At 33.9% G+C, this 24,609-nt stretch overlaps 1 protein-coding gene across 2 annotated transcripts in view; it reads right to left on the bottom strand.

The window, feature by feature from the left end:
• The window catches only part of ko (Stork-head domain-containing protein knockout), a 148,930-nt gene that overhangs the window by 8,595 nt on the left and 115,726 nt on the right, over positions 1 to 24,609 (bottom strand). For both annotated transcript variants that reach the window (XM_072545408.1, XM_072545407.1), the window contains 4 exons: positions 18,915 to 19,076; positions 6,536 to 6,731; positions 2,946 to 3,204; positions 1,974 to 2,167 (listed from right to left, as the gene is read on the bottom strand). In XM_072545408.1, coding sequence (XP_072401509.1) covers positions 1,974 to 2,167; positions 2,946 to 3,204; positions 6,536 to 6,731; positions 18,915 to 19,061 — 796 coding nt within the window. In that variant the 5' untranslated portion in view covers positions 19,062 to 19,076. The remainder of the gene's footprint in view (positions 1 to 1,973; positions 2,168 to 2,945; positions 3,205 to 6,535; positions 6,732 to 18,914; positions 19,077 to 24,609) is intronic.

Genomic DNA, 24,609 nt, shown 5'->3' with positions numbered 1-24,609 from the left:
TAAGCAAAAATAATTAATCAGGATAATCAAAGAGAGAAAAATAAAATACTTGGCTCATGTGTTAAGAGGTGAAAGATATGAATTACTCCAAATCATATTGGGAATTAAAGTGCAGGGCAAAAGATCAGTTGGAAGACGCCAGAACTCGTGGCTGAAAGACCTGTGGAGATGGTTTGAACGCTAATCCTCAGAAATCTCTCGTGAAGCAGTTTCCACAGCTACAATTGCCATTTGGATCGCCAACCTTCGAAAGGAGAAGGCGCAATAAGAAGAAGAATGCCAAAATACAGATGCAAATTAGTTGGTATATAAAAGGCATCCTTATATATTTTAGTGAAATGCATGCGTGTCATAGGAAATTTAATGAGAAATTATAAAATGTTGAATTTCTTCTTCCCTAATTTACATTAAAAGTCATGACAAACTACTTGTAGAGAACTGAAATCTATTTTGAAAACACAATTATTCTATGAATTAAACACATTACAAAATTTTGCAAAATATACTACATTTACCAGAATATTGTTGTAAAAGTTACGTAGTGCACTATGTGTATAAAGGGTTGTGTTTGTATACAATCAAGTTAGATATTCTGCCTGCATTAGCCCTCTCTACAATTTCATTACAAAATTCCCCTCGTCCCTCACCATCTCATTCTCTTAGTTTTTGATGACATTGAAATTTATACGAACGTATTTTATTGCGTTTAAAAATTTTTAAGGATATGGAATTATAAATGTCAAACTGGTCTGTATTGGTTCGAGAACTTATTGTAGGATTTTCAACTACTGCTGTTAACACATTGATTTCGTTTTGATTTTCTAAATTTCTTGGTACCTCAGCAATATTGTTTGTACAGTTTGAATTGTTAAATGATTTAGAATTGGTCTATTGGGATATCATACGCCAAATAAAGAACTGGCAGTGCGTGCACTATTGCCTGAATACAACATCTTTATTATTTGTTAAACTGTTTGTTCGGGCTGTTAGGCCGTTGTCTTCTGGGATTACTTCTCGACGTTTCGCCACCACTAGGAGTTGGCATCTTCTGGAGATGTTACTGCTTCGCTTGTATATTATATATTTATATTTTCTACTCGCTTTCCCTCCACTGGTTTCCGCGTGAGGGGGTGTATCGTCGTTTGTAGTAGCTTTTCTTTTTTCGTGTTTTGCGGGAAGGGTTTTTGTGGATTTTAGTATTGGTATCCATGTTTTGTTGATTTTTAGTCCTTCTATCCGATTAAAATTATTTGGGTGTTTATATATCTCCACCGCTTCTCGATACAACCGTGGGTAGTACTGCGATGTTTTATCCAGCATCTGCATTTCTTCAAACAGTATCCGATGTTCTCCGCTTCCCAAAGCGTGTTCGGCAACAGCAGATTTATCGATATGTCCTAAACGACAATGGCTTTTATGTTCGTTTATCCTTGTGTTTGTGTGTCTTTTCGTAATTCCCACATATACCATGCCACGTGTGCATGGTATTCGGTATACTCCGGCCGTTGCTAATGGGTCTTCACCGATCTTAAACAGTCCTTGAACATCAAAGCTAACATGAATTGATGTTGTTTCGCTATTTACAAGAGTTCCCTTAGAAGACGTTCTAAATTTAATCGAGGGACTAGTTTCCAAGGATATGGTGGAATTCTACAGTATTTGCCTCACTACCACCTACTTTTCAGGAGAAGAAGAGATTGTAGAACAATTTTTATATTTTTTGATTTCAATATATACAGTCCTCTACATGACTTTTGATGTAAAATAATTAGGAAAACAGGAATTCAACAGTTTAGAATTTCCCATTGAGTTTCCTATGGCCCGTTTGACAATTTACCACCTGGTATACTTAAAATTAATCATACACAAAAACAGAAATATAGAAATAATGTGACAAGTACGCTTGATGTGTCCAAAAAATAAAAAAAGTTTAAAAACATTAACGTAATGAAAAAAAAATTAATAAAACTAACCTCCACATATAACATCCGCAAGATTTGTCTGTATACATTGATGTGTAACATTTCCATCCCTTATGGTGGCCATATCTCCATGAACCATAGCAACTGCTTCTTCTGTTGATAGTAACATCGTTTTATTCGTTAAGGATTCGATCCCGACATCATCCCTTTTTCTACCTCTAGATTGGCTCCTTGATCGGCGTCGTCTGGACAGACAAATAATATTTAGTACTAGTGTCAAACTTTGTAATTTGTTCAAATTAAATATAGGAATAAGCCTACATCTAACATTCCTAGACGTACACAAAGCATATGATACTGCTTGGAAGTATTCACAGGGTTCTATATAAATAAAAGATAATAAACGACAACAGTTAATGAAAATAAGAGATGGAATATACAGGAAGTAAAACAAAAAATCAACACCCTTATATCGGAAATAGAAAAGCTTAAAATGGATGTGGTGATCCTTACCGAAACAGAGAAAAGAGGTAGTGGTACTGAACGAATTGGTAAATACATATCTAGCAGACTACCAAAAGAAGCACGAGGAAAAAGCTAAGTATTCCATTTTAATAACAATCACCACTAAAAATTAAAATTATTACAAATTGCGAACATATCTAACAGTGAATATGAAACTCCATTCAAAAAAGTAATCCTTTGAGATCCTTAATAAAACTAAATATGTAGATAGAGTTAAATGGGCCATGATGATCGCCAATGTCCTTAGGGATGGGGTTCGTTAAGAAGAAGAATAAAACTGTTGGGTATAAAAATTGAGAACTCTAGAGAAGGTCTATGGTTGACGTACACAGTCGAATAGGAAAATTATCTAAACAGTAATATTGTAGGTATATTTGGATAATAGGAAAAACAAGAGCAAAGTACCAGTGGCAGTAAGTAGTGACTCACCCAAATATACAAATGAAAAAAAAAAAATCCAAAAATACATGCAGAATACACAACAAATTAAATACTTACTCTGGAGTTACTATATAGTAGCCGCTGGATGTATTGTAAAGCTTTTTCTCTTTTGTTAGTTGCACCAAGGTGTCGTACAGGGCATGTTCGGTCGGTGGCGAAACGTGTGGAAATGCAAGGATTAACGATTCCCTGATAGTTTCTATGCCCGCAGGCCTGCCTTGACTAGAAAGCCTTAAAACAACAGAGCAGACAGCCTCCGGAAGAGGCGTCCATTGGGTTTGTGGCACTGGAATTATCGTAGACTGTTCGATGTCTTCTGCAATGCAAAATTTATTAAATGTTATATAATTTTATTTAATTATGGATGGAGGCCAGTTGTCAGAGTTTACTAGAAAAACTTTTGGAAATTGAATATTTAATTCAGAATAGTACATTAGAATTCTTTTATAGTAAGGTTAAGTGTTAATAGTGTTAAATATATTGTTTGGTAAAGTAGAGGTGGCTCACCGGCTTTACTTAGTAAGCTTTCAATAGGAGTTGTCCTTAATGCTCCAAAAGCAATTCTAATGCCAATATTTTGTACAGTGTCAAGCTTTTTAAGAGTTGTTGTTGAAGCTGAGGCATATGCAATTGACCCGTAATCTTAGACCTTATTAACGTTCGATATACTCTCCATAGGGTTGTTTGATCTGATCCCCAATTTGTATTAGCCAGTGTTTTTAATAGGTTTAGTTTTTTATGATATTCGGATACAGTCTGTATTATATGCTCCTGTTACGATGGTTTTTGATCAAACCTCCTTTGTGGAGGTTTTTTGGTAAAGAATACTGCTGAAGTTTTTGTTACTAAAAATTCGAAACCAGTAATGGCTAACCATTCTTCTATGGCTAGCGCTTCGTGGATGTCACTTTCTAAGTCCACGATAAACGAAACTGGAGACCAAAACAATGAAATAAAAAGACGTATCGAAATTGCCAGGGCCACTTTCATAAAGATGAGGAAATTCTTCTGCAACAGAGATATAAGCATCCCTCTCCGATTAAGAATACTAAGGGGCTACGTATTTAATACGCTATTATACGGTGTAGAGGCCTGGACTCTCAAGCAGAACAATATAAAAAATATTGAAAGTTTCGAGATGTGGTGCTACCGTCGAATGCTGAAGATAAGTTGGGTTGAAAGAGTTACAAACTTTGAAGTAATGAGACGGATAGGAAAAGACCATTACTTCAAAATATAATGCAAGGAAAAATAGAAGGAAAAAGGAATCAAGACCGTAGAAGAATGTCATGCCTGCGTTATTTGAGAGAGTGGTTTGGCTGTACCACTAATGAACAACTCTTTAGGTCAGCTGTAAACAAGGTCAGGATCATCATCATCAATCAGCCAATCCCGTCCACTGCTGGACATAGGCCTCCCTCAGTTCTTTCCAGTGTTCTCTACACTGGGCCGCTTGTAGCCAGTTTCCCGCTACTCTTTTTATGTCGTCGGTCCATCTAGTCGGTGGTCGTCCTCGGCTTCTTTTATAATTTCTGGGCCTCCATTCCATAATTCGTCTTGTCCATCGTCCATCTTGTGTTCTGGCTAAGTGTCCTGCCCAGTTCCACTTAAGTCTCGTGGTTCTTTCGATGACGTCTTGAACTCCTGATCTTTGCCTGATTTGTCGGTTTGTTATGTGGTCTCGGAGGCTCACATTCAGCATTGCACGTTCCATGGCTCGTTGTGTAACTCTTAGTTTATTCGCAGATTTCTGCGTGAGTGTTAAAGTCTCTGCTCCATAAGTTTGTACAGGCAAAACACATTGGTTATAAACTTTTCGCTTGAGACACATGGGAATTGAACTTTTTAGAATATGGCTTAGTTTGCCAAATGCTGCCCATGTCAGGCCTATTCGCCTCTGTATTTCATTTGTTTGATTGTCTCTGTTTATTTTGATCTCGTGTCCCAGATATTTGTAAGTGTCTGTTTGTTGTATGGTATTATTGTCGATAGTTATATTTCCACTCATTACGAGATTTGTCATAAGTTTAGTTTTCTCAAAGTTTATCTTTAATCCTGCTCTTTCAGACAGACTTTTAAGCGAATGTAGCATAGAAACCGCATCCTGTAAGTTATCTGCGATTAATACGACATCATCTGCAAACCTCAGATCATTTAATCTTTCTCCATCTATATTGATGCCCATATCTTGCCATTGGGTGTTCTTAAATATTGACTCTAGAGCTGCCGTGAACAATTTTGGTGAAATATTGTCTCCTTGTCTTACTCCTCGACCTAAGCTGAATTTTTCTGTGTCTTCGTGTAGTCGTATACTTGATGTAGCGTTCTCGTAGATGTTTTTGATTAGTGACGTGTACCTGTAATCTATTCGGCTTTGATTTAGGGCTTCCAGTACGGTTTCAAACTCTACAGTATCAAAAGCCTTCTCGTAATCGACAAATGCAAGAACCAGTGGTATGTTGTACTCGATGCATTTTTCAATTAAGATCTTTATGGTGTGCAAATGGTCATTTGTGCCATATCCTCTCCTAAAGCCTGCCTGTTCTTTGGGCTGATAGAAATCTAGTTTAGGTGTTAGTCTCTTTGTTAAGATTTTCATAAAGAGTTTATACATATGTGTCAAGAGGTTAATGGGTCTATAATTTTCTAATTTAGTAATATCACCTTTTTTGTGTAACAAGACTATCACTGCATTGTTCCAGTCTTTAGGAATCGTACCCGCATGTAAGCATTTATTAAACAGTTCGCTTACTGATTTTAATAGAATTTCTCCTCCTGCTTTTATTGCCTCAATAACGAGTCCATCGTCACCAGGCGATCGATGGTTCTTCATTTCCTTTAAAGCTGATCTTACTTCTGACACAGTAATGGGTAAAAGTATTTCCGATCCCTGATTTATGAGAGTCTTTACTCGTGTCGGTAAATTTTCTTGTGATCTTTGGCTGGTATAGAGGTCTTTATAAAACTCTCTAGTTATTTTCAGAATGTTTTGTTTATCTGTTGTTGCCTTTCCGTCTTTATCTTCTAGCTTGTATATTTCTTTTTTACTTTGTGTGAGTTCTCTTTTCATTATCTTTAAACCTTTGTTCTTTTCTACTGTTTGAGTAATTACATTAGTATTATATCTTCTTATATCTCTTCTAATATCCGCTGAAATTCTTTTATTTAGTTTTCTATATTCTTCAAGGTCAGGATAGCCTTGATGATTTCCAATCTCCGATAGGAGTGGCACAAGAAGAAGAAGAAGAAGTCCACGATATTATCAATTCCAGAGCGATTAGGTCGAAATCCGTTTTGTTCCGATATTAAGTGATTAGACGTGTTTATCATCCACCTCTTTAAAAAGAGGAACTTTTGATCAAGCTGTTAGGAATTTGTTGTTTAGCCAAATTAAATTGATGATTAGTGTTTTTTAATTCCATTAGGGCATTATTCAGTTCTTTAAAAGTAACAGGCAGGTTAAGTGAATTGGCTTCTGTCTTGCTTTCTGTCAAATTTGCATTTTGAGCTTGTATTTTATAACTAAGGAAAGTATCATTGATAATGTTAAATAGTGATGATGTTAGTCATCTCACCTTATCTAACTCTTAATTTAGTCTAAAACTATTACAAAAGACGTATATAAAAATGTCTAAAGATACACATACCTAAAGCTACTATTTGGTATCCTGGAGGTGGTTGTAAAACTCGTCTAGACCAAGCGTTCCTCAATATTTCCAAGGCGCATGGCTCAGCTGCTACGAGCAAGGCACCCGGATTGACGTAACCGTAGTAAACCAGATTTCTTGTTGCTCCATTCAAGCCGTTGTTCCACCAACATATTGAGTTAGATGACAGTAATCCCTATAAAAAAAAGTAAATATTGGAAGAAAAAACACTAAACGGTTGTAAAGAATAGAGGTTGGATTGTTGGTCATTGAATTTTACAGAGATCCTACATATCTACTTGATATGTAGGATTTGAGTAAGAGGAAATGGAAGGAAGAATAGAAATGCTTGTGAGATGTCTAGAAATATGGCGTTGCAGTATTTCTTTTCTTCAAGACTTTTTGATATTTCATTTATCATTCGATGGACTTGTTGGGTAGTGGAGTGATTTTCCTTAAAACCAAACTGATATTTTGGTAGTAATGTTGGGAGTTCATGATCTTCATATATTAATTTTAGCAGCAATGTTTCAAAAACTTTGCTTAGGGTTGGGAGTAGGCTGATGAGTCGATAAGCTTAAGAATCATAATGATTTCAGAGAACTGTATTATTTTTGGAAAGTATGATAAGCTTAGCATCCGGTTAGCTTAACTGTTAGTATAGTAATGGTCCTACGAGGAAGTTGTTTTAGTACTTGTACCGAGATTATATCATAACCTGGAGCTTTTCATGAGTTGAGTTTGTTTATATCTTTCTTGACTTCTATAGGAGTCAAACTTTTGATCGTGCTGGACATTTGACCTGCTGCGCTTATTAGTTCTTCCACTTCATCTGAGTTTGCTGGCTCTATTTGAAATTCGTTTGTAACATGTTCAGCAAAGACGTCCGCTTTTCCTTTGTTGGAACGGACCCATTCGCCATTTGGTTTACGGATGGGAGGAATAGTTGTGTATGGTTTCTTAAGCTTATTAGTCGCCTTTCATAACGCCTAGTCATTTTCTGTAAGGTTTGTAATGTAACGGTCAAAGGTTTCGTTGCTTGCGGCTTTGGTGGCTACTCCAAGTTGTCTATATAGTTTATTGAATAATGTTGTTTTTAGATATTGGCCAGGTTCTCCTCGCACGACGTTTTTCAGCAATAAGTTGACTAATGTGCAGTTGAACATTTGTGGTATGTGTTAGTTATAACCGGTGTATGATCCGATGAGAGATCATAGCTGGATTCTATTAGACAGTTGTTTTTGTATACTTATTTGTTTATGTAGTAGTCCAGTAGATATGGAAGGATTCTGGCATCAATCGGCCAGTATGTAGGGATTCCGTGAGTGTGGCAATCGTAGTTATTGTCGGTAATTGATTTTAAAAGATTACGACCTCTTGTTGTTGTGAGTCTTGAGTCCCAGTGTGTGTGTGTTTCGCATTCCAGTCTCCCCGCCTACGAATTTACTGCCAAGTAATTGGAAGATACTGCTTCTTAAATAAAGAAAAAGATTTATTATCAAATATTTTTTCCAATATATTTGTTGCTTGTTGTGTCTTATTTAGTTTTTTCTTCTTATTCTTTATTAAATATTGTATCCCCATAATTTGTAGTTACAAAATAGTAAATTTGTATATTGCATGCCTATAATATCTTCTTCAAGCCTTTTAGATTTGTTAAACAAGTTTTAAACAACTTTTAATATTTTTTATAGTTTTTTTCTTCTTTTAGTTAATATTTATAATTCTTGTTTAGCATATATATTAGCTAGTATAGCATTACAGGTACTCTTACGCCCTTTAAATACCAGCAGATCGCAACGTTCATTTGTGAGCATAAAAAACCATAAATACAGCAGGTATTTGCGTGGGCTTTAAAAGTGGTCTGTTCAGAAATCTCGAATTTAATGCCCGCTAAGACGACCTTAATATCAGACTGGAATGTAGAATTTTGCATTCCGTTTAATCAGGTTCGTTCTTGGAGTTGTCAAGACTTTTAAAAGATTTATCAACACATGCTGCAACTAAAATTATTATTCATGAAAGTACTGAGATTAAAATAAAGATTGTGAAGTTGAGGCTGTAATTGTTACGCAATCTTGCTTAAGATATTTGGTTTTTAATTGTAGAAGTGGAAAAAAAGTCGAAATATTTACCATCTTTATATATTCTTTTTTAATTACCGCTAGAATAGTTCCAAGCCTGAAGTCTCATCACGCAAGTATTAAAAAGGAAAGAGGGAAAGGGAAGTAAAACTTCTATAACAAACAAGAATCCATCTGGCTCGGATGATGGCACCCTGAAAGGACTCTTAGCTTGGATAGAGCTCAAAAATAGTCAAAAAATAGGATTTTTAACATCAATAAAGTTAAACATAAAACCGTAAAAAAAATCATTAGAGTAAAAGAAACAATTATAGAGAACGTGGAAAAACAAGAGTTGAAATGAAGCCAATTTACAAAACTCTCTAATCTTGGAAACATTTTTCGGTTAATTTTATTTCAATTTTAAATAGGAATCGAACCATAAAATCAAAATTTTCCAAAACTCATTCTTTATTATGTAAATGCTCTCGAGAACATTACAGTTATATGCAGAACTCGCTCTTTACTTGCAAAACTCGCTGCTTGCTATACCACCAATAAAATTTGCCCATTGATTCACGTGACGAACACACTATTACAACAGCTGTTTTGAGGAAATGGATTTTTAGTAGTGTAACGAAATAGTCCATCTCCGGTGCGGGGTACGTGTCACAAGTCTTGGATGGAAGGATGATTCTCGAATACACAATCGATGGCATTTTCAATAGCGCCTGCCTTTGAGGCGCTTCCAACGGGAGTCTAGAGGATTGATCAAGACCAATATACGGATGAATTTGAAATCCGGAAAGGTGTCCGCCAAGGCTGCATACTCTCTCCGATGCTTTTTAATTTATATGTTGAAAATATATTTGCGGAAGCATTAGAAGACACGGAATTAGGCATTAAGGTGAACGGCATACCAATTAGCAACCTACGCTATGCGGACGACACAGTGATTATAACTGATAAATTGGAAGATCAGCAGTTATTACTTGATAGGGTGAATAGCATAGGTAAAAAATATGGCCTCAAAATCAACATTTTGAAAACGAAATATATGGTCATTAGCAGAAACCCTCCAGAAAACCCGATAATATGCATAGGTGACGATCGCATAAAACGCGTGAAAACTTTTAAATACCTTGGCACCAATCAATGACCAATCGGATCCACAACAAGAGATAAAAACCCGAATACAAATGGCAAGACAAGCTTTTGTGAAATTCAGACCGCTCCTATGTAATCAAAACCTACATTTCGAAATACGCTACAGAATGGTCAAGTGCTACATATGGTCCATCTTGCTTTATGGCATGGAAACGTGGACTTTGAAAAAAACATCTATCAACAAACTTGAAGCATTTGAAATGTGGTCATTAAGAAGAATGATGCGCATACCTTGGGTGGATACAGTTCGAAACGATGACGTACTTAAGAGAGACGGCGTGGAAAGAGAACTCTTTAAATTAATAATTAAAAAACGCAAGATTGGTTACCTTGGGCACATATTGAAAGGAGCAAAATATGAAATACCACAGTTAATCCTACAAGGGAAGATCGAAGGTAGGAGAGGAGCCGGCCGCAAACAATTATCCTGGTTAAGAAATATTAAAGAATGGACAGGAATACACAATACAGGCGAGCTGTGTCACGCCGCCAAGCCCAGAATTCTAGTAATGAGATAGTCGCCTACGCACTTTGGTGTATGGCATGTTAAGAAGAAGAAGAAGTGCCTTAAGCCGTGCATGTGAAGCTTTGTTATTTTTAAAAGTACGTGTATGTTAAGTACAACATCGCTTTTGGAACTCTGCTGACTTACTGTTGCTCCATTTGCTTGACAACAAAGGAGTAGTCGAAAGTAGCAACTTATTCAGCTGTTCGGCAAAAGTTAGCCACTGAGCATCGTGTTCGTATTGCAAAAACAAACAACTTACTTTTCATTCGACTGCCAAAAAACTTGGCATTGCCTAGACTGCCTGATCAAGCAGCATATTTCAGCCAGCAAATAAGCTATAATATTTTACAGTTCTTGCTGGAACTTCTACAGATAAACTAATACCAAAAAATGTGTACTTGTTGACAGAAATTGACTTTCGATTCTAGTAAAAGTAAAAGATTCTAATAAAATAGCATCAGCTTTGAAACTGGCTCTAAAGAATTTTGATTTTGATGTCAGCATAGACACAGTACGTTTGTTCGCTAATGGTTGCGGAGGACAAAACAAAAATACGAATATGATGGCAATATTGGCTTACTGGCTTCTAGAAGAATCGCCGAAACATATTAAACAAATTGAATTGAATTTTCCGATCGTCGGTCATTCTATTATTCCGCCTCATCGCATCTTTGGCCTTATAGAAAAGACATTAAAAATGCCCGTTATCGTGGAAATTGGTGGCTACGAGCTACGTCGATTTAATCAGAAAAATGTCTTTGATCGGAGAACACAAACGTTGTTTGTGTTTTCCAAACACTTTCCAAAACTAGTTCTTTGCAATAAACATTTTTTTTTCTAAAATTTTTTAAAAATGTGAGGCTAGAAACTACTAATTTCCATTGCTAAAAACTCTAAGCAACGTAAAAAAATTCTTTACGTGGTGAGCTAAACACTAATCGTTTTTTTTTTTCGATTTCCCAAAAAATGGCTTTCGAGCAAATAGCAAGTTTTGAAACTAATGACCTCAAATGGTATGGACACGTAGTTCAGATAAAGAAAGAGTGAATTCCAAACTCGAAAAATCTTCGCAACAAATTACCTACGGTTTTGGCTCTTTTCCATTGAAGGCATTTAAAAACGAAAGTCATTCGCCTGAGTGTGAAATTTACCAGTTCATTTAACAGCTTATACACCAAAATTAAATATAACAATTAGGGTCGTTAGCCAAGCGATTTACAAGTTATACAATAAGCAATTAACTTTTTGTAGTCTAATTAAATTGTCTGCTATATATAAACCATACATGCAAATCATTTCACGTAATCAAACGTAAAGCGCTTTGATGAAATTATCTCGTTTTAGTATTACAGAAAAGAATCAATTTCACTTCCTTGCTAGATACGAATTACTTTATTTTTATAGTATAAAAACGGGAATTTATTTCGGTAATTTTTTATTCTTTTCCAATTTGGGTTATTTTTTTTGCTATTTCTATTTTTTAAGGTCCTAGCAAGAGTTGTTGTTCCCACCGAGTGATAGGTACGTTACTTTTAAATCAATGAGAAGCATATATTGTACTATGTTGTAGTCATAATTTTATTAAGGACTCCTTTAGTATTCAAATTAATAAAAACTTAATAAAAAAGGCGATAAGGAGACCTTTCAAATGAGCTGTCGCGTGACCTCGGTTTGTATTTAAAAAAATCGTCGATTACGTCATTACGCCAACAATGATGACGTAATGTCTAACACATATATAGCAGTTGATGACCATTCAAAAATTAAAATTGACGTCTTTTAAGATTTTTTTAAAAGTCGTTTGTTTCTGAAATAATGAATTTATTCCATACATTTGCATCATACTGTATACAGCAATATTTAAACGTTCTATACAGATATATGTAAAGATATTATAAAAGCGAATATTTGTCACTGCAAGCTTTTCAATGGTTTAATTTTAATCAAATTAAAAGCAAATTTGTTAAAAAACGAGAAAATTGCCAAGAAAAATAAATCTAGCACTAATAAGTTCACATTATTTATGTCCATCTGTTGCCCACTTCTTGACAAGGTCTGCTTTTGATTTGTTGCAGATACCACGTACATATTTCACATACTCGAATTGTCATTGACATTTCAAGACTGTTTCGTAAATGCGACAAAAAACTATTTGAATGTAACAAGAAAAATTAATTGGTGCTGAGTATGTAGGTATATATTTCAGATAATATTCAGGCCAAGATTCTACACTATAGGTACAGCCTCGTTGGCCTCTCGATAATGATTTATTTAATAAATTATGCGTCCAAATATGGATGAAATTTATGTTGATAGTGTTAATTTAAAGCACTGACTTGGCCTTTGAACAAACTCTTTTATTTTTCCTCAAATTTATCTAAAAACCGTAAGGTCTTCTTTATTAGTAAATTAATTGAAGCGTTTATTTGAAAAATACACATGTCCATTTTTTGCAAATTTGACTTTATAAATATGTTGTTCGCATAGAATAGTAGTTTCTTTATCGATCGAAACTACATAGAAAATTTGGATAGTTTTAGAAAAACAACGTATGTCCATGTGGTTTGTTGTAAAAGCAACACTTGTCCCACCTTAGTCAAGTGTCATCGATAAGCGTGAATGATCTTGTCTATAAATTTATCAGTTGTGTGCGTTCTTTGCTAATAACAGGTGATGTTTGTTTCTTTTGTATTAGAAAAATAGTTCAGCATAGAGGAAACTGTTCAACACAATACCTCTAATAATATAGATATAGCATTTGTGAAATTCGAACTACAGAACAACCACGAAAACGAAAAAGAAAAGTTTATCGAAAGGAAACAATAAAGCAAGCTAAAATTCATGAAGTTATTCACAAAACGCATAAAGGTGATAAGTATGTTTTAGCCCGAACAACAGGAAATGACTGTAGGTAAGTTTTTCGATAATAACAAGTTGTTTTCTCAATGCTTATGATTTCAATCTTGGTTGTAAGTGTAAACGTTACCGATGCTTCTATGTAGTAACACAGGAACAACGTTCTGACTTACTGAATATGTTTAGTAATATGAAGACCAAAGATGAGCAGGATTCATATTCATCAAGCCTCATTAGCGTTATTCTTGTACAGAGACGATGCAATCATATTGCACAAACTGCTTTACCTAACCACAGTACTACTAGTGACAGTGAAAATGAACATACAAACAAAGCTCGACATCAACAAGGTCTACCATATTATGTAGCTTCTTTTATGTATAAAATTCGATTACCGGGATAAGACGTAAGTATTATTAAAATAGCTTAGCAATGAGTGGATGTTCTTAAAAAGATGTCCGGGGCAAGCATACAAGTAGGCCTAAGAAGACACACCCTGCTGATATAGAAAACATAATAGCTCACATTTCTTCATTCAAAGGCCGCCAAAGTCATTATACATCAGAGTCAAATGTAAAAAATATGTACAGAGCCTTTAAAGAACTTCACCCACACTCCAAGGTTTCTTACTTTGTTTATTATAACATATTTCAAACCCGATTTAATATATCTTTTTCTTACCCCAGATGTGACACTTGTACATTATGTGATGAAACTGAAAACCAACTCAAACTACCGAATATCGATTAATCAACAAAAAAGGAACTGTTTCAAGTGAGAAACCTTCATCACGCTAAAACAAAGGTAGACAACTTTGGTACTATGTATTTGGTATACACGACATTGGAGGCAATGATGTCCATATATATACACCTGTCACTAAGGAATGGCTAAACGTGGCCAAAATAAAGTAACTTCCATGATATTTCATTATCTAAAAGATCATATAGTCGGTAAAATTGATGAAATATGGTTTTCTCTGGTGGCTGCCCGGGTCAGAACAAAAACTACATCTTTATCCGCTTTTCATATATCCTGGTGCATCCTGCTCAATTAGCATTAAAGATAACATACATATACCTACTCAATACGAGAATATTGATACCTACCTTGCCTAACTTGACTTTAGTCTCATTTCTCGTGCAAAAAAGTAGTTTTTGATGTCCCAGAAGAATGGAGTGATCTTATTTAGTAGTCAAGGTCTAAACCTTCTCCATTTAAACTGATTAATGCTGGGAAAGAAACTGTCTAGTTTCTTATGGACAAAAGTTTTAAGGATTTATTTTTAAAGAATCTAAAACCAAAAAAAAAGCATCCTTGATACGTCAAAGTGATCACGGCCCATGGACGTTCCACACCATTACTGGAAGAACAACAGCAAAACAAATAACTCCGATACCAAATAAAGCGAAAAATAAAAGGAATAAAGGGAAAACTAGTGAAAAATTAAAAACGATGGCCAAAAATAAAAATGCAAGAAAAAAATGGGCAAAGAAGAATCGGAATCCCAATCTGTTACCTGATAAGGCAAAACAATGTGAGAAGTACAAGAAATAAAGAATACTTATGGGGCTTATGTGAAGCCCTAAATTTGAGTTTCATTCTGTAACTACAGTTAAAGCTAAAAAGACTAGCTATTAACTCAAACATGACCAGTTTCCACAGGACAGGAGATAAGTAAGTATTTCTTCTGCACATAACTTCTCAGCATGCATTTTGTCCAACTCTAATTATTTTAGTCTATTCCTTTCAGTCATGAATGCCTTGGTAATAATATAAAGATGCCAGAAGATGAACCAAAACTGCTGAACTAACACATAGAGTAGGGTATCCAAACAATATATTTCAGGTCGCAAGATAAAACGTCCCATTTATGTACAAACTATTTGAACTACAGCACTGAGGATATGAACCAATATTTTGAGAAATGTCCTAAATAGAAAATAATTATTCTAGTAAAAAAGGTTTTAGATCATAATATTACAAATTCAATCACTACATCTGAAATTTTACATCTTCTTGAAATTGGCATAAATCTACTGAATACATAATGAATTCAAATTCATTAATTAAATATATGCAAATAACATTGCGGGACTTATAATGGGTAATCCTCTAAGCCCATAACTATCAGCTATTTTTATGAATTATCTAGAGACAAAGATTTTAAAATATCCTGGTATTCAAACAATTTTTATATTGGTGGAGATACGTAGACGATGTACTGGTATTTTTTACAGGAACTAACAGGCAACTTGACCAATTTTTATCGTATATTAATTCACTCCATAGTCATATTGAATTTACAAGAGAAACAGAACAAAATCAATCCATAATTTTTTTATATTTAAAAATTATAAGACTTAAAAACAAACATAACTTCTCCATATTTAATAAACCTACCCATACTGATACGACTATAAACAACTCATCATCCCATCATACACAACATTTATTTACAGCATAACAAACAATTAATAAAATTTTAAATCAAAAACTACACAAGAAAGCCGTGAAATTAGTATTTCCATTACCAGAGAAAAAACCCAGCTCGATTACATACAGGCAAGATATCAACAAAAATAGCCAAACACATAAAAAAGAAAGGAATAACAACAGTTTTAGAACAAACAACAACTTAGCCAAAAATATTAAAAACAACAAGAGCCAAAATAAAAAGCACTTACACAGTTTATACAAACTTAAATGTGGCGACTGCCCAAAAACTTACATCGGTCGAACTGGTAGAAATTTTAATAAACGAATATAAAAGGGTTTTCAATAATAGAAAAACAGATTCTACATACGCACTTCATAATCTTTTAGATCATAATCATCCTTTAGTGACGAATTTCAAATTCTTCACATCCAAAATAAAGGTTTTAATCTAACTTTATTAGAATTTATAGAAATTAACAAATTAACAACACATACATAATTCTGAATGGCCAACTTGAGACAAACAGTTGTCCCTTCCTCAACCTATTCAGTTAAAGACTATAAAGTGTAAAAATACACCAAAATTAGATCACAGGAGAAAGGCATTCTGCCGAAACAGCTTTAGTGATAAGATATTATAATAAATTTTGTGGAAGTTTTGAAAACAAAGTTTTCAGTGTTTTATTGTTACATAGAAAACAATTATTTCTATAACGAATTGTTGTGAGTTCAACAAACTCGTATGTAGCAACGTCCATCTTATTACTTTATCTCACATAATTAAACTATCACGAACAATAATTCTTGAAAATTTTATTGTAACAAACACATAACGAGTTTGCACTTTTACCTCTAAGTCATCTTTCAATAATAGCTTACATCATTATGTCATTGCTACAATACTCTAAACGTGATGTTGGCAACTCTTCGCATGAAACATGAAATGCTATTTTATTCTGGTTATAAATCTTACAATAAAATAACTACCTTATTTATTTATGAGAAAGCTGGGCGTTACTTTCCCTAATGGAAGTCAATTTGTTACCTTTGCCTCGAGGATATTGTGGAATTCCACATCAGAATTGTTCTGAGATAAGACTAAATTTGTATCCGCTACATTGATATCTTCTATTTTGAACTATATTAAAACCGTGAGGTCTTTATTTTTATCAGACTGGAGAAAGTCAAGAAATTACATGTAATTATCCCGTTGTTGGGGTTTGTATTCTTTAGTTTCGTAACAAACAACGAAAATTTATATTCATATGTCGATTGTAGTTTGATTTTTAATGGTGTAGAAATAAGTCTTGTAAATCCTCCCATAGACTACAGTTAGATTAGATGTAATAGTTAAACAAACTCGTTGACTTTTTAAATTATATCATCAATGTTTATTCTTGACTACAAAACAATGATTACATACATTGCTCAAGTTTTACCTCAATATTTTACATACATACACATACATATTAAGAAAATATTTATTGGTTTGTGACTAAGCGGTTCAACACCAATATTTACAATTATGTATCACCTGCGATGAAATAATTTACAGATTAATGTGACATGGGGTTTAAGTATTATCATAGAAAACGTAGGTCGTTCAATATTAACACTAATTTATTGTGTATACCACTTCTTAAGCACGTTACGTCTATTGTTTGTGATAAATATTTAACAAGAGTAATAAAGGCAGGTGCGCTAGGATTGTGTAATGCAAACTCTTTAAATTCTTGCTATGGAAATGTTATAAATATGTCAAGTGGTTGGTGTAGAATAGGGATTTTGTTGTAAAACTAAATACAGCAACTGACAAGAGGATTTTAACGAAAGAAGTTGCAAATCGTATTTTTTAGACGAATTTTAGACGAATTTAAGACGTAAATGACAGCCGGCCATATAAGAGTTTTTTAAGAAGGAATTATTTCAAATTAATTTTCTTCTTAAGATTAAGTAACTGTGGTCGCTCTTGTTCACAGTACAGATCTAGGTATTTTAGTAATTAATTATTATACAGTAACTACAGGTAACTCATTTAATTATCTACATTTGTGCTAATTAAATCTGTTTAATATCACACCGACTTTTACTTCACGTGCCTTCACTACCAACCCACACTGAGGCAGCATGGTAAGGTACGCCTCACAACCTCTAATACGAAAGACACGCCAAGGGTCACATATCGAAACCAGAGGTCCAAATGTCATGGCCCTCCGTAGGTCCAAATGGCGCTGAACTGGGTAGCTTTCGGGGTCAAGCCAGCAGGGCAGAAGCTGCTAAGAATTTGAGAAGTCTAAATCGCTACTCAAATGAAACAACAACGCTTTATATAGCGACATATAACTGCCGCTCGCTATCAGATCAATTCAGACTTGCAGAACTGGAAAAAGAAACTGAAAACAAATGAGACGTCATAGAAATCAGTAAAGTAAGACGGAAAGATGAAGCGCTATAGAAATTAGTGTCAGGAAATACCTTTTACTACCGAAAAATATTAACAGGTAGACCAGACGGCATTGGATTCCCAGTCAACAAGACAAAGAGTAGTAGAACTAACTAGTATCCTGGATAGAGTAGCTAGCTTAATGAAAGAGAGACTGGTTCAGTTTGCACACTACTAAAACATGCCTATTGCCAATACATTCTATAAGAAAAACTCGAACAGAAAATGGATAAGGGTAGCATTAAATTGAACTAATAAGAACGAAATTGACTTTACTCTTACCAACAAGATTGCTACAATAAAAACATATTTTAACCGTGTTTTGTATTTTGCATGTCTTCGTTTGATCTCTGTTTCATACTTTATTGTAATTATCTTTCCTTTTTAGATTCTCAGATCATGATTTATATACATTTTTTAATTTTTTATATTCTTCACTTCTCGTTTAATTTCCATTATTTTTTCTTTTGACTCATGTTAAATTAGCTAAATTAGTCAAATCTTTCCCCTAGTTTTTTACGGTTTTTACTTCTATTTTAATCCTTAGATGTTGGTCTTTTTTAGTTCGTTTGTGTCTGTTGTGTCAATTGCTAAACCTGTCATTACAATATTGTTTATCCTGTTTTGTTTCTCCAGCCATCCACATTGTTTTGCATATAATAATTTATATCTATCGACCCGGTCAAAGGCTTTTTCAAAATATAAAAATGCAGTATACATTTCTGGAATTAATGTTAAAAATTAACTGAAAATTAGGGTACGAAATTTTAATCATTTAATAAGCAAAATTAATAAGTAGTGTGAAGCTCCTGGAATGAATAGGAAAGATAAAAACACATAAGAGGAGATGACGATACAAGAGGAAAATAACATCGGTCAATCTTATCGGACAATTTAACTTACCTGAAATAATAAGTATCCATTTTCATACATCCAAAAGTCTCCCGGGTCCCCCCTGCAGCCATCTTTTCGTATTATAATAGCCAAAGCTTGGTTTAGTTTAACCCGGCAATTATAATCACCATCCACCTCCTTTCGGTTGCTGTTCATCTTCAGGTAATCATCCTGAAAAAAAAAAACAATTTTATTATCAGCAAATTGGATATTTCTTTGTTAACTATTATTATTATGTTGTATCCACTCTATTCTTCTTTATGGTGCCGAAGCTTGAACTGTTAATGCTGACTTGATGAGAAAGCTGAAAGCTTTTTAGATACGGTCTTTTAGAAGAATTTTGAAAATACTATGAATGAAATGGTGTTGCGCACAATGAGAAGAGACAAAGAACTTTTGACCCCATTAAAAAAAGAAAGACAGCATGTTTGGGGCACATACTTAGAAATGAGAAGTACGAATTGTGGCAGCTAATTATGAAGGTACAAATATCCTGGCTGAAAAACATTGACAACTGGATCGGCTTAAACACACATAAGCTTTTAAGAAAAGCAGAAAATAAAAATGAATTTGTAATAGTTATAGCCAACCTTCATTATTGGAGTCGGCACTAAAAGAAAAAAAACCATTATTATATAATAGTCATAGTGGCGGTAAAGACTGTATCAAGGGTGCTCAAACTTTACGTGATCTGTGATCGATTACAAATCATTTACAAGTCGTTGCAAAACAAATTATAAGTTAAACATCTTATAATATTGCAACAGCATAAATTTTCTTCATTTATTAGACAATTTTGGTTGTAGATACTGAACCCATTAAACTGATGAACTATTCATTTTAAACACAGATATTTTCTCTACAATGATAGACCAAAATTTTTGCTTTGAGATCTGTTTATGAAATGATCTGTAACACTTACTTTGTACTGCACAGTCTCCAGATTACTACCAGATTTTTTGATATTTCAGCAGTTTTTTTTTCAAAGTCTTTAGAAGAAAATGCAGTAACATTGAAAGATTGAGATTCCCCAGTTGTGTGAAATCGGAGAAGTGTCCTAATAAGGCGTTTGTCACATTTCAAGTATTTTTTTATAAAAAATTAGTAGGCATTGACACGTTGCACCCACATAAAAAGCTTATTCGAATACGGTATAGTATATACTCATATCTGGCTGTATAATTTCTCAAATAGTAAAACGATTGTTTCTTAACCGGACCATTTTCCCAAATTAAGAAATTATCCAGCGCACACTGAGTGGTTTCATTTTCATTTTGTTACAAATAAAGAAACTCTTATACGCATGAACAATTACTATATGAAACAATAAGTATTCTATTGTCTTTCTACGGAAGGTTTAAGCCTTGAAAACGTCGTAATAAATCTTCGAAGTTTAAGTCTTTTTGAAAGACAGTCGATATGAATTGGTCACGAAGGCTCTCCAGTTTGCTTCAGAGAAATGTGATGAAATGGGAATCTCCCTTGGAAAAAAAGTAGAAGACGTTTAAAAAAGATAATGTCTGGCGAAGCAGCGGAAGATGCCGGACTATCGCTCGAAGATAAAACTAAAAGATCTATGCTTGAATGTTTAGACAAGCTACACCAAGAGCTTCAAACTGCTATGCAAAGAATAAAGACTGTATTCGAAAAATTCAAAATCGTTCAGGTTGAGTATTTACTCAATGATTGTAACACTTTGTGTTTTCGATGAGAAATTTTGTGAATCCTTCGATAAGCAAGAAATTGTTAATGAAATGAAGACTTCGCCACCATATAAAGGCCAGAACTTGGACTATATTGAAAATAGCACAGTTTATTCTTAAACTTAAAATATTTTTAAACTGTTTTTAACAGTATGTGTCTGTAGTGCTTCTAATGAAAGGAGTTTTTTAAAATTTAAACTCATAAAAAGCTTGCTTTAATATTTGGATAATGAATAAAACCCAACCAGATTAATTTAAGTAAAAGTAATTTTTAGCATAGTGTAGTTATAAATTTTATTATATTTAATATTTAAATTTCAAACATGTATTTGTGTAGTTCCTATATGGAGAAGAATCTTAGTTTTTTCTTATATTGGGGAAGGGGTTTGGTTACTTCCGCCCCGGGCCTCCTGAATTGTAGTTACGCCACTGTCAATGGAAGTTATAAAATAACTTAAATCAGACATTTTTAAGCTTTAGCTAATGTTTCTATGTTAATTTTTGACCAAGATATGGAAGTGTTAATAAGGAGTTCTGAGACGCACGGTTAGCTCGCAGCGAATAAACACGAATACATACGTAAAATCCATGTAAACATGTAAACAAAACAAGAGTTTTAAACAAAATTGAGCCATACACATTGGCAGTTTGGTTAATGGAAGATATAGAACAATTCAAAACAAATATTTTAAGCTTTGGTGAATATTTCTACGTTAATTTTTTGCCGAGATATTAAAAATTGAATTATGCGAGCGGTTTCTGTTCAAAACTCAAACTGTTCGTTTTTAGTTGTTCTATAACTTCCATTAAGTAGATTTTTAAAGTTTAATTGTTATAATTTTTTTATTAATATAGCTAAAGTAATTCTGCCAAGTCTTTTTTAAAGCTGAAACATAAACCTTTAAAATGAGGGGTTTTGAAAGTTAATTGGTTGCTAGTTTCAATTATTTTTTCACGAATTTTTTTTAGAAAAATTTCGTGAAGTTAGAACTCCGGTTCTAACAATCGAATGAGAGTCTACCAAACGCCATTTTGTTTATTTTTTCAAAATAAACAATTTTTATTTTGAAATTGACTATATTTAGACTATAGAGAAGAAAGGGAGTCGGAAAAACTTTCAATAAAAAAAAAACGTTATAAAAATGCCTTTAAGAGTTTATGAAGTATTGGAGTTTTTAAATGGGAAGTAGTTGATTCAGAGAATAGCAAAAAATGATATACAATAGTGAATGAATAGTTTTTGCGTACACATTTTTAGAGTAATTATCAAGTGGTCAAACGATCAACCTTTCAGCCTTTAAACTTATTTCTTATACAAGTTCTTAACGATACTGTAATGCCTCTTTATCTAAATTTTTTATTATTTTATCACACACACACACTCATATTTTAGGGTAACAACCTTTCGTTAAATATTTGTAGTACACTTTACATGTATACAATAAACTGTTAATCATCTTTATTATCTGTAAATTATTTCACGTCATGTATAGCTGGTTCCTAAAAAAATTGATACGACTCTTAAAGCGTATTTTGCAGAAAAATAAGCAGTGTATTTTGAAGGATAAATACTTATTATTTACATAATATCACTGTCACTGCCAAATCTTAAAATTTGTCACACAACTTATTCTGTTCAACCTCAAAAAATGGCTCCACGTGCTAATAGATAACTAAAAGCAAGAATTGTACCGAAATTAGAAGATGGTTGGTCACTATCTGCCGTAACGAACCATTTTAACGTAAGCAGAACAACAGTTTTTAATAATAATAAAAGATGGAAAGAACAAGAAACTCTCGAAAGTAAGTAAGGTTCTGGAAGACCAAAAATATCTACCGCTCATAAAGATCGTGCGCTTTTGGAGAGATTAGAAGAGAATCCTTTCGAAGATGCGAAAACTGCAAGAATTATTTCACAGTTTCCGGGAAGAAAGACAACAACTTGGCGAAGAATTAAAGTATCGCGTGTTAGGTACCGAACTGCAGCAAAAAAAGCTGTTACACCACAACAGACGCAATCAAAATATATTTGTTTTAAACCATCAGCTACAAAATCAATATTTTTGGGACAGGGTAATATACAGATGGGAAAATTTTTCAATCTTTTAAAAAGAGCAAAAAATTAGAGTTTATAGACCAGATAATAATAGATTTAATCCTCTATTATGTTGATAGATATCGAGCAGCTCGTCATTTTAGCGCAAATGTATGGGGATGGATTTCATCTAGAGGAACGGGCATGATATGGCGTATTGATGGCAGGTTTGTTGGGCAGACTTATCCGAATATTCTAGAAAACATTATGTTTCGAAGTGTAAAACAGTTGTATCCAGAAAATAATTTTATATTCAAACAAGATAATTGTTATGTTCACACCGCAAATATAATAAACCAGTGGCTTTAGAATAACAACATTGAAACCTTACCATGGCCCACCTACAGTCCAGATTTAAACCCAATCGAGAATGTGTGGGGGATTATTATAAAACGGTTGTATCGGCGTAATTTTATACCTCAAAATGCTGAACATATATAGCACGGTATACAACAGATTTGGGAAGAGCTCTCGGAAGAAGACAATTTCATAGTTCTTTTCACGCAGATGGACCTAAGACTTATCAGTGCTGATGAAGATATTCCAAAATATTAATTTTATTTTTAAATATATATAATCCTAAACCCGTTTACCCTAAGGTGTCGGGTGTAATGTCTTTAGTTAGTTGCATGTACAATTTTTCTCCATTACCTCTTATTCTTTGCTTGGTTTCTCGCTTGTTCTTTGCTGATTCCTCGTGTCTCTAGGATTAAGGTTACATTATCATCTCATGTCTTCATTGGCCTACCCCTTGGTCTCTTGGTTTGTCTTCTGGCTTCCCATACTTTTTTAACTGGTCTTTCTTGATTCGTTCTAACCATGTGTCCATACCATCTCAGTTGGGCCTCTTCAATTTTCTTAATAATTGGTTGGACCTTAAGATGTTCTCTAACTGCCTCATTTCTAATCCTGTCTAACCTGATTATACCCATTATTCTTCTAAGAAACATCATTTTTATGCTCTGTATTTTCGATTTTAATTTATCAGTAAGCGTCCAACTTTCACTACCAAAAGTTAAAATTGGCACAAACACCGTCTTGTATATGTCACTTTGGCTTTTTGGGATACTTCTTTTTTCGACAATAACGTACTTTTTATTGCGTGGTACATCCGAGCAGCACTTTCTATTCTGGAACTTATTTCAGTTTCTTCAGTTCTCTGTTCTCTATTTGTACTTCCAAGTATTCGTAAGTATCGACTTGTTCAAGTGTATTTCCGTTATCTTTGTTTGTTTTCTATTTTTTCCACATACCATTACGTTCGTCTTCTCATTATTGATCCCCAAATTTCGTTTAATTAGTGCAGCGTTCCATATTTGTAAATTTCGATTGAATGCTTCTTCATTTATCCCAAATATCACAATATCGTCTGCGTATGCACACTCGAGATCCACACTGCTTCTAGATTTCCATGTCCGGCATATAATTTTAATGTTTCTGCTCTAGTTTCTTTAATTATGTGATCTAAGACAATGTTGAACCTTATGGGGCCTAGGACTCCTCCTTGACGTAGACCCTCATTTACTATGAACTCTTCGGATTCCATATTATCGGTTCTGATTCTGTTCCTTGTATGTCTGTATATACTCATAATGGCATACCTGGTTATATGGCATAATGGTTTGATTTTCTTGATAGTAAAAATGTTATCTTGGATGCTTCTGCCTTTTCTAAATCCACTCTGTGATTGTTCCATTTTAGAATCAACTTGTTGTAAAAGATGTTTTTCTAGTATTCTCTCATATACTTTGGATGGGATGCTCAGTAGTGTTATTCCTCTGTAGTTACTACATTCGCGTCTGTCTCCCTTTTTGAAAATGGGTAGAATTACTCCCACTTCCCAATCTTTTGGTATTTGATTCTCACTCCATGCCCTATTACATACAATTGTTAGTAGTTCAATGCC

The sequence above is a fragment of the Diabrotica undecimpunctata genome, chromosome 9 (genome assembly GCF_040954645.1).
Source record: "Diabrotica undecimpunctata isolate CICGRU chromosome 9, icDiaUnde3, whole genome shotgun sequence".
Taxonomy (NCBI): domain Eukaryota; kingdom Metazoa; phylum Arthropoda; class Insecta; order Coleoptera; family Chrysomelidae; genus Diabrotica; species Diabrotica undecimpunctata.
Note: the sequence above shows the minus strand (reverse complement) of the source record. Positions and strands in the feature narration are given on the sequence as shown.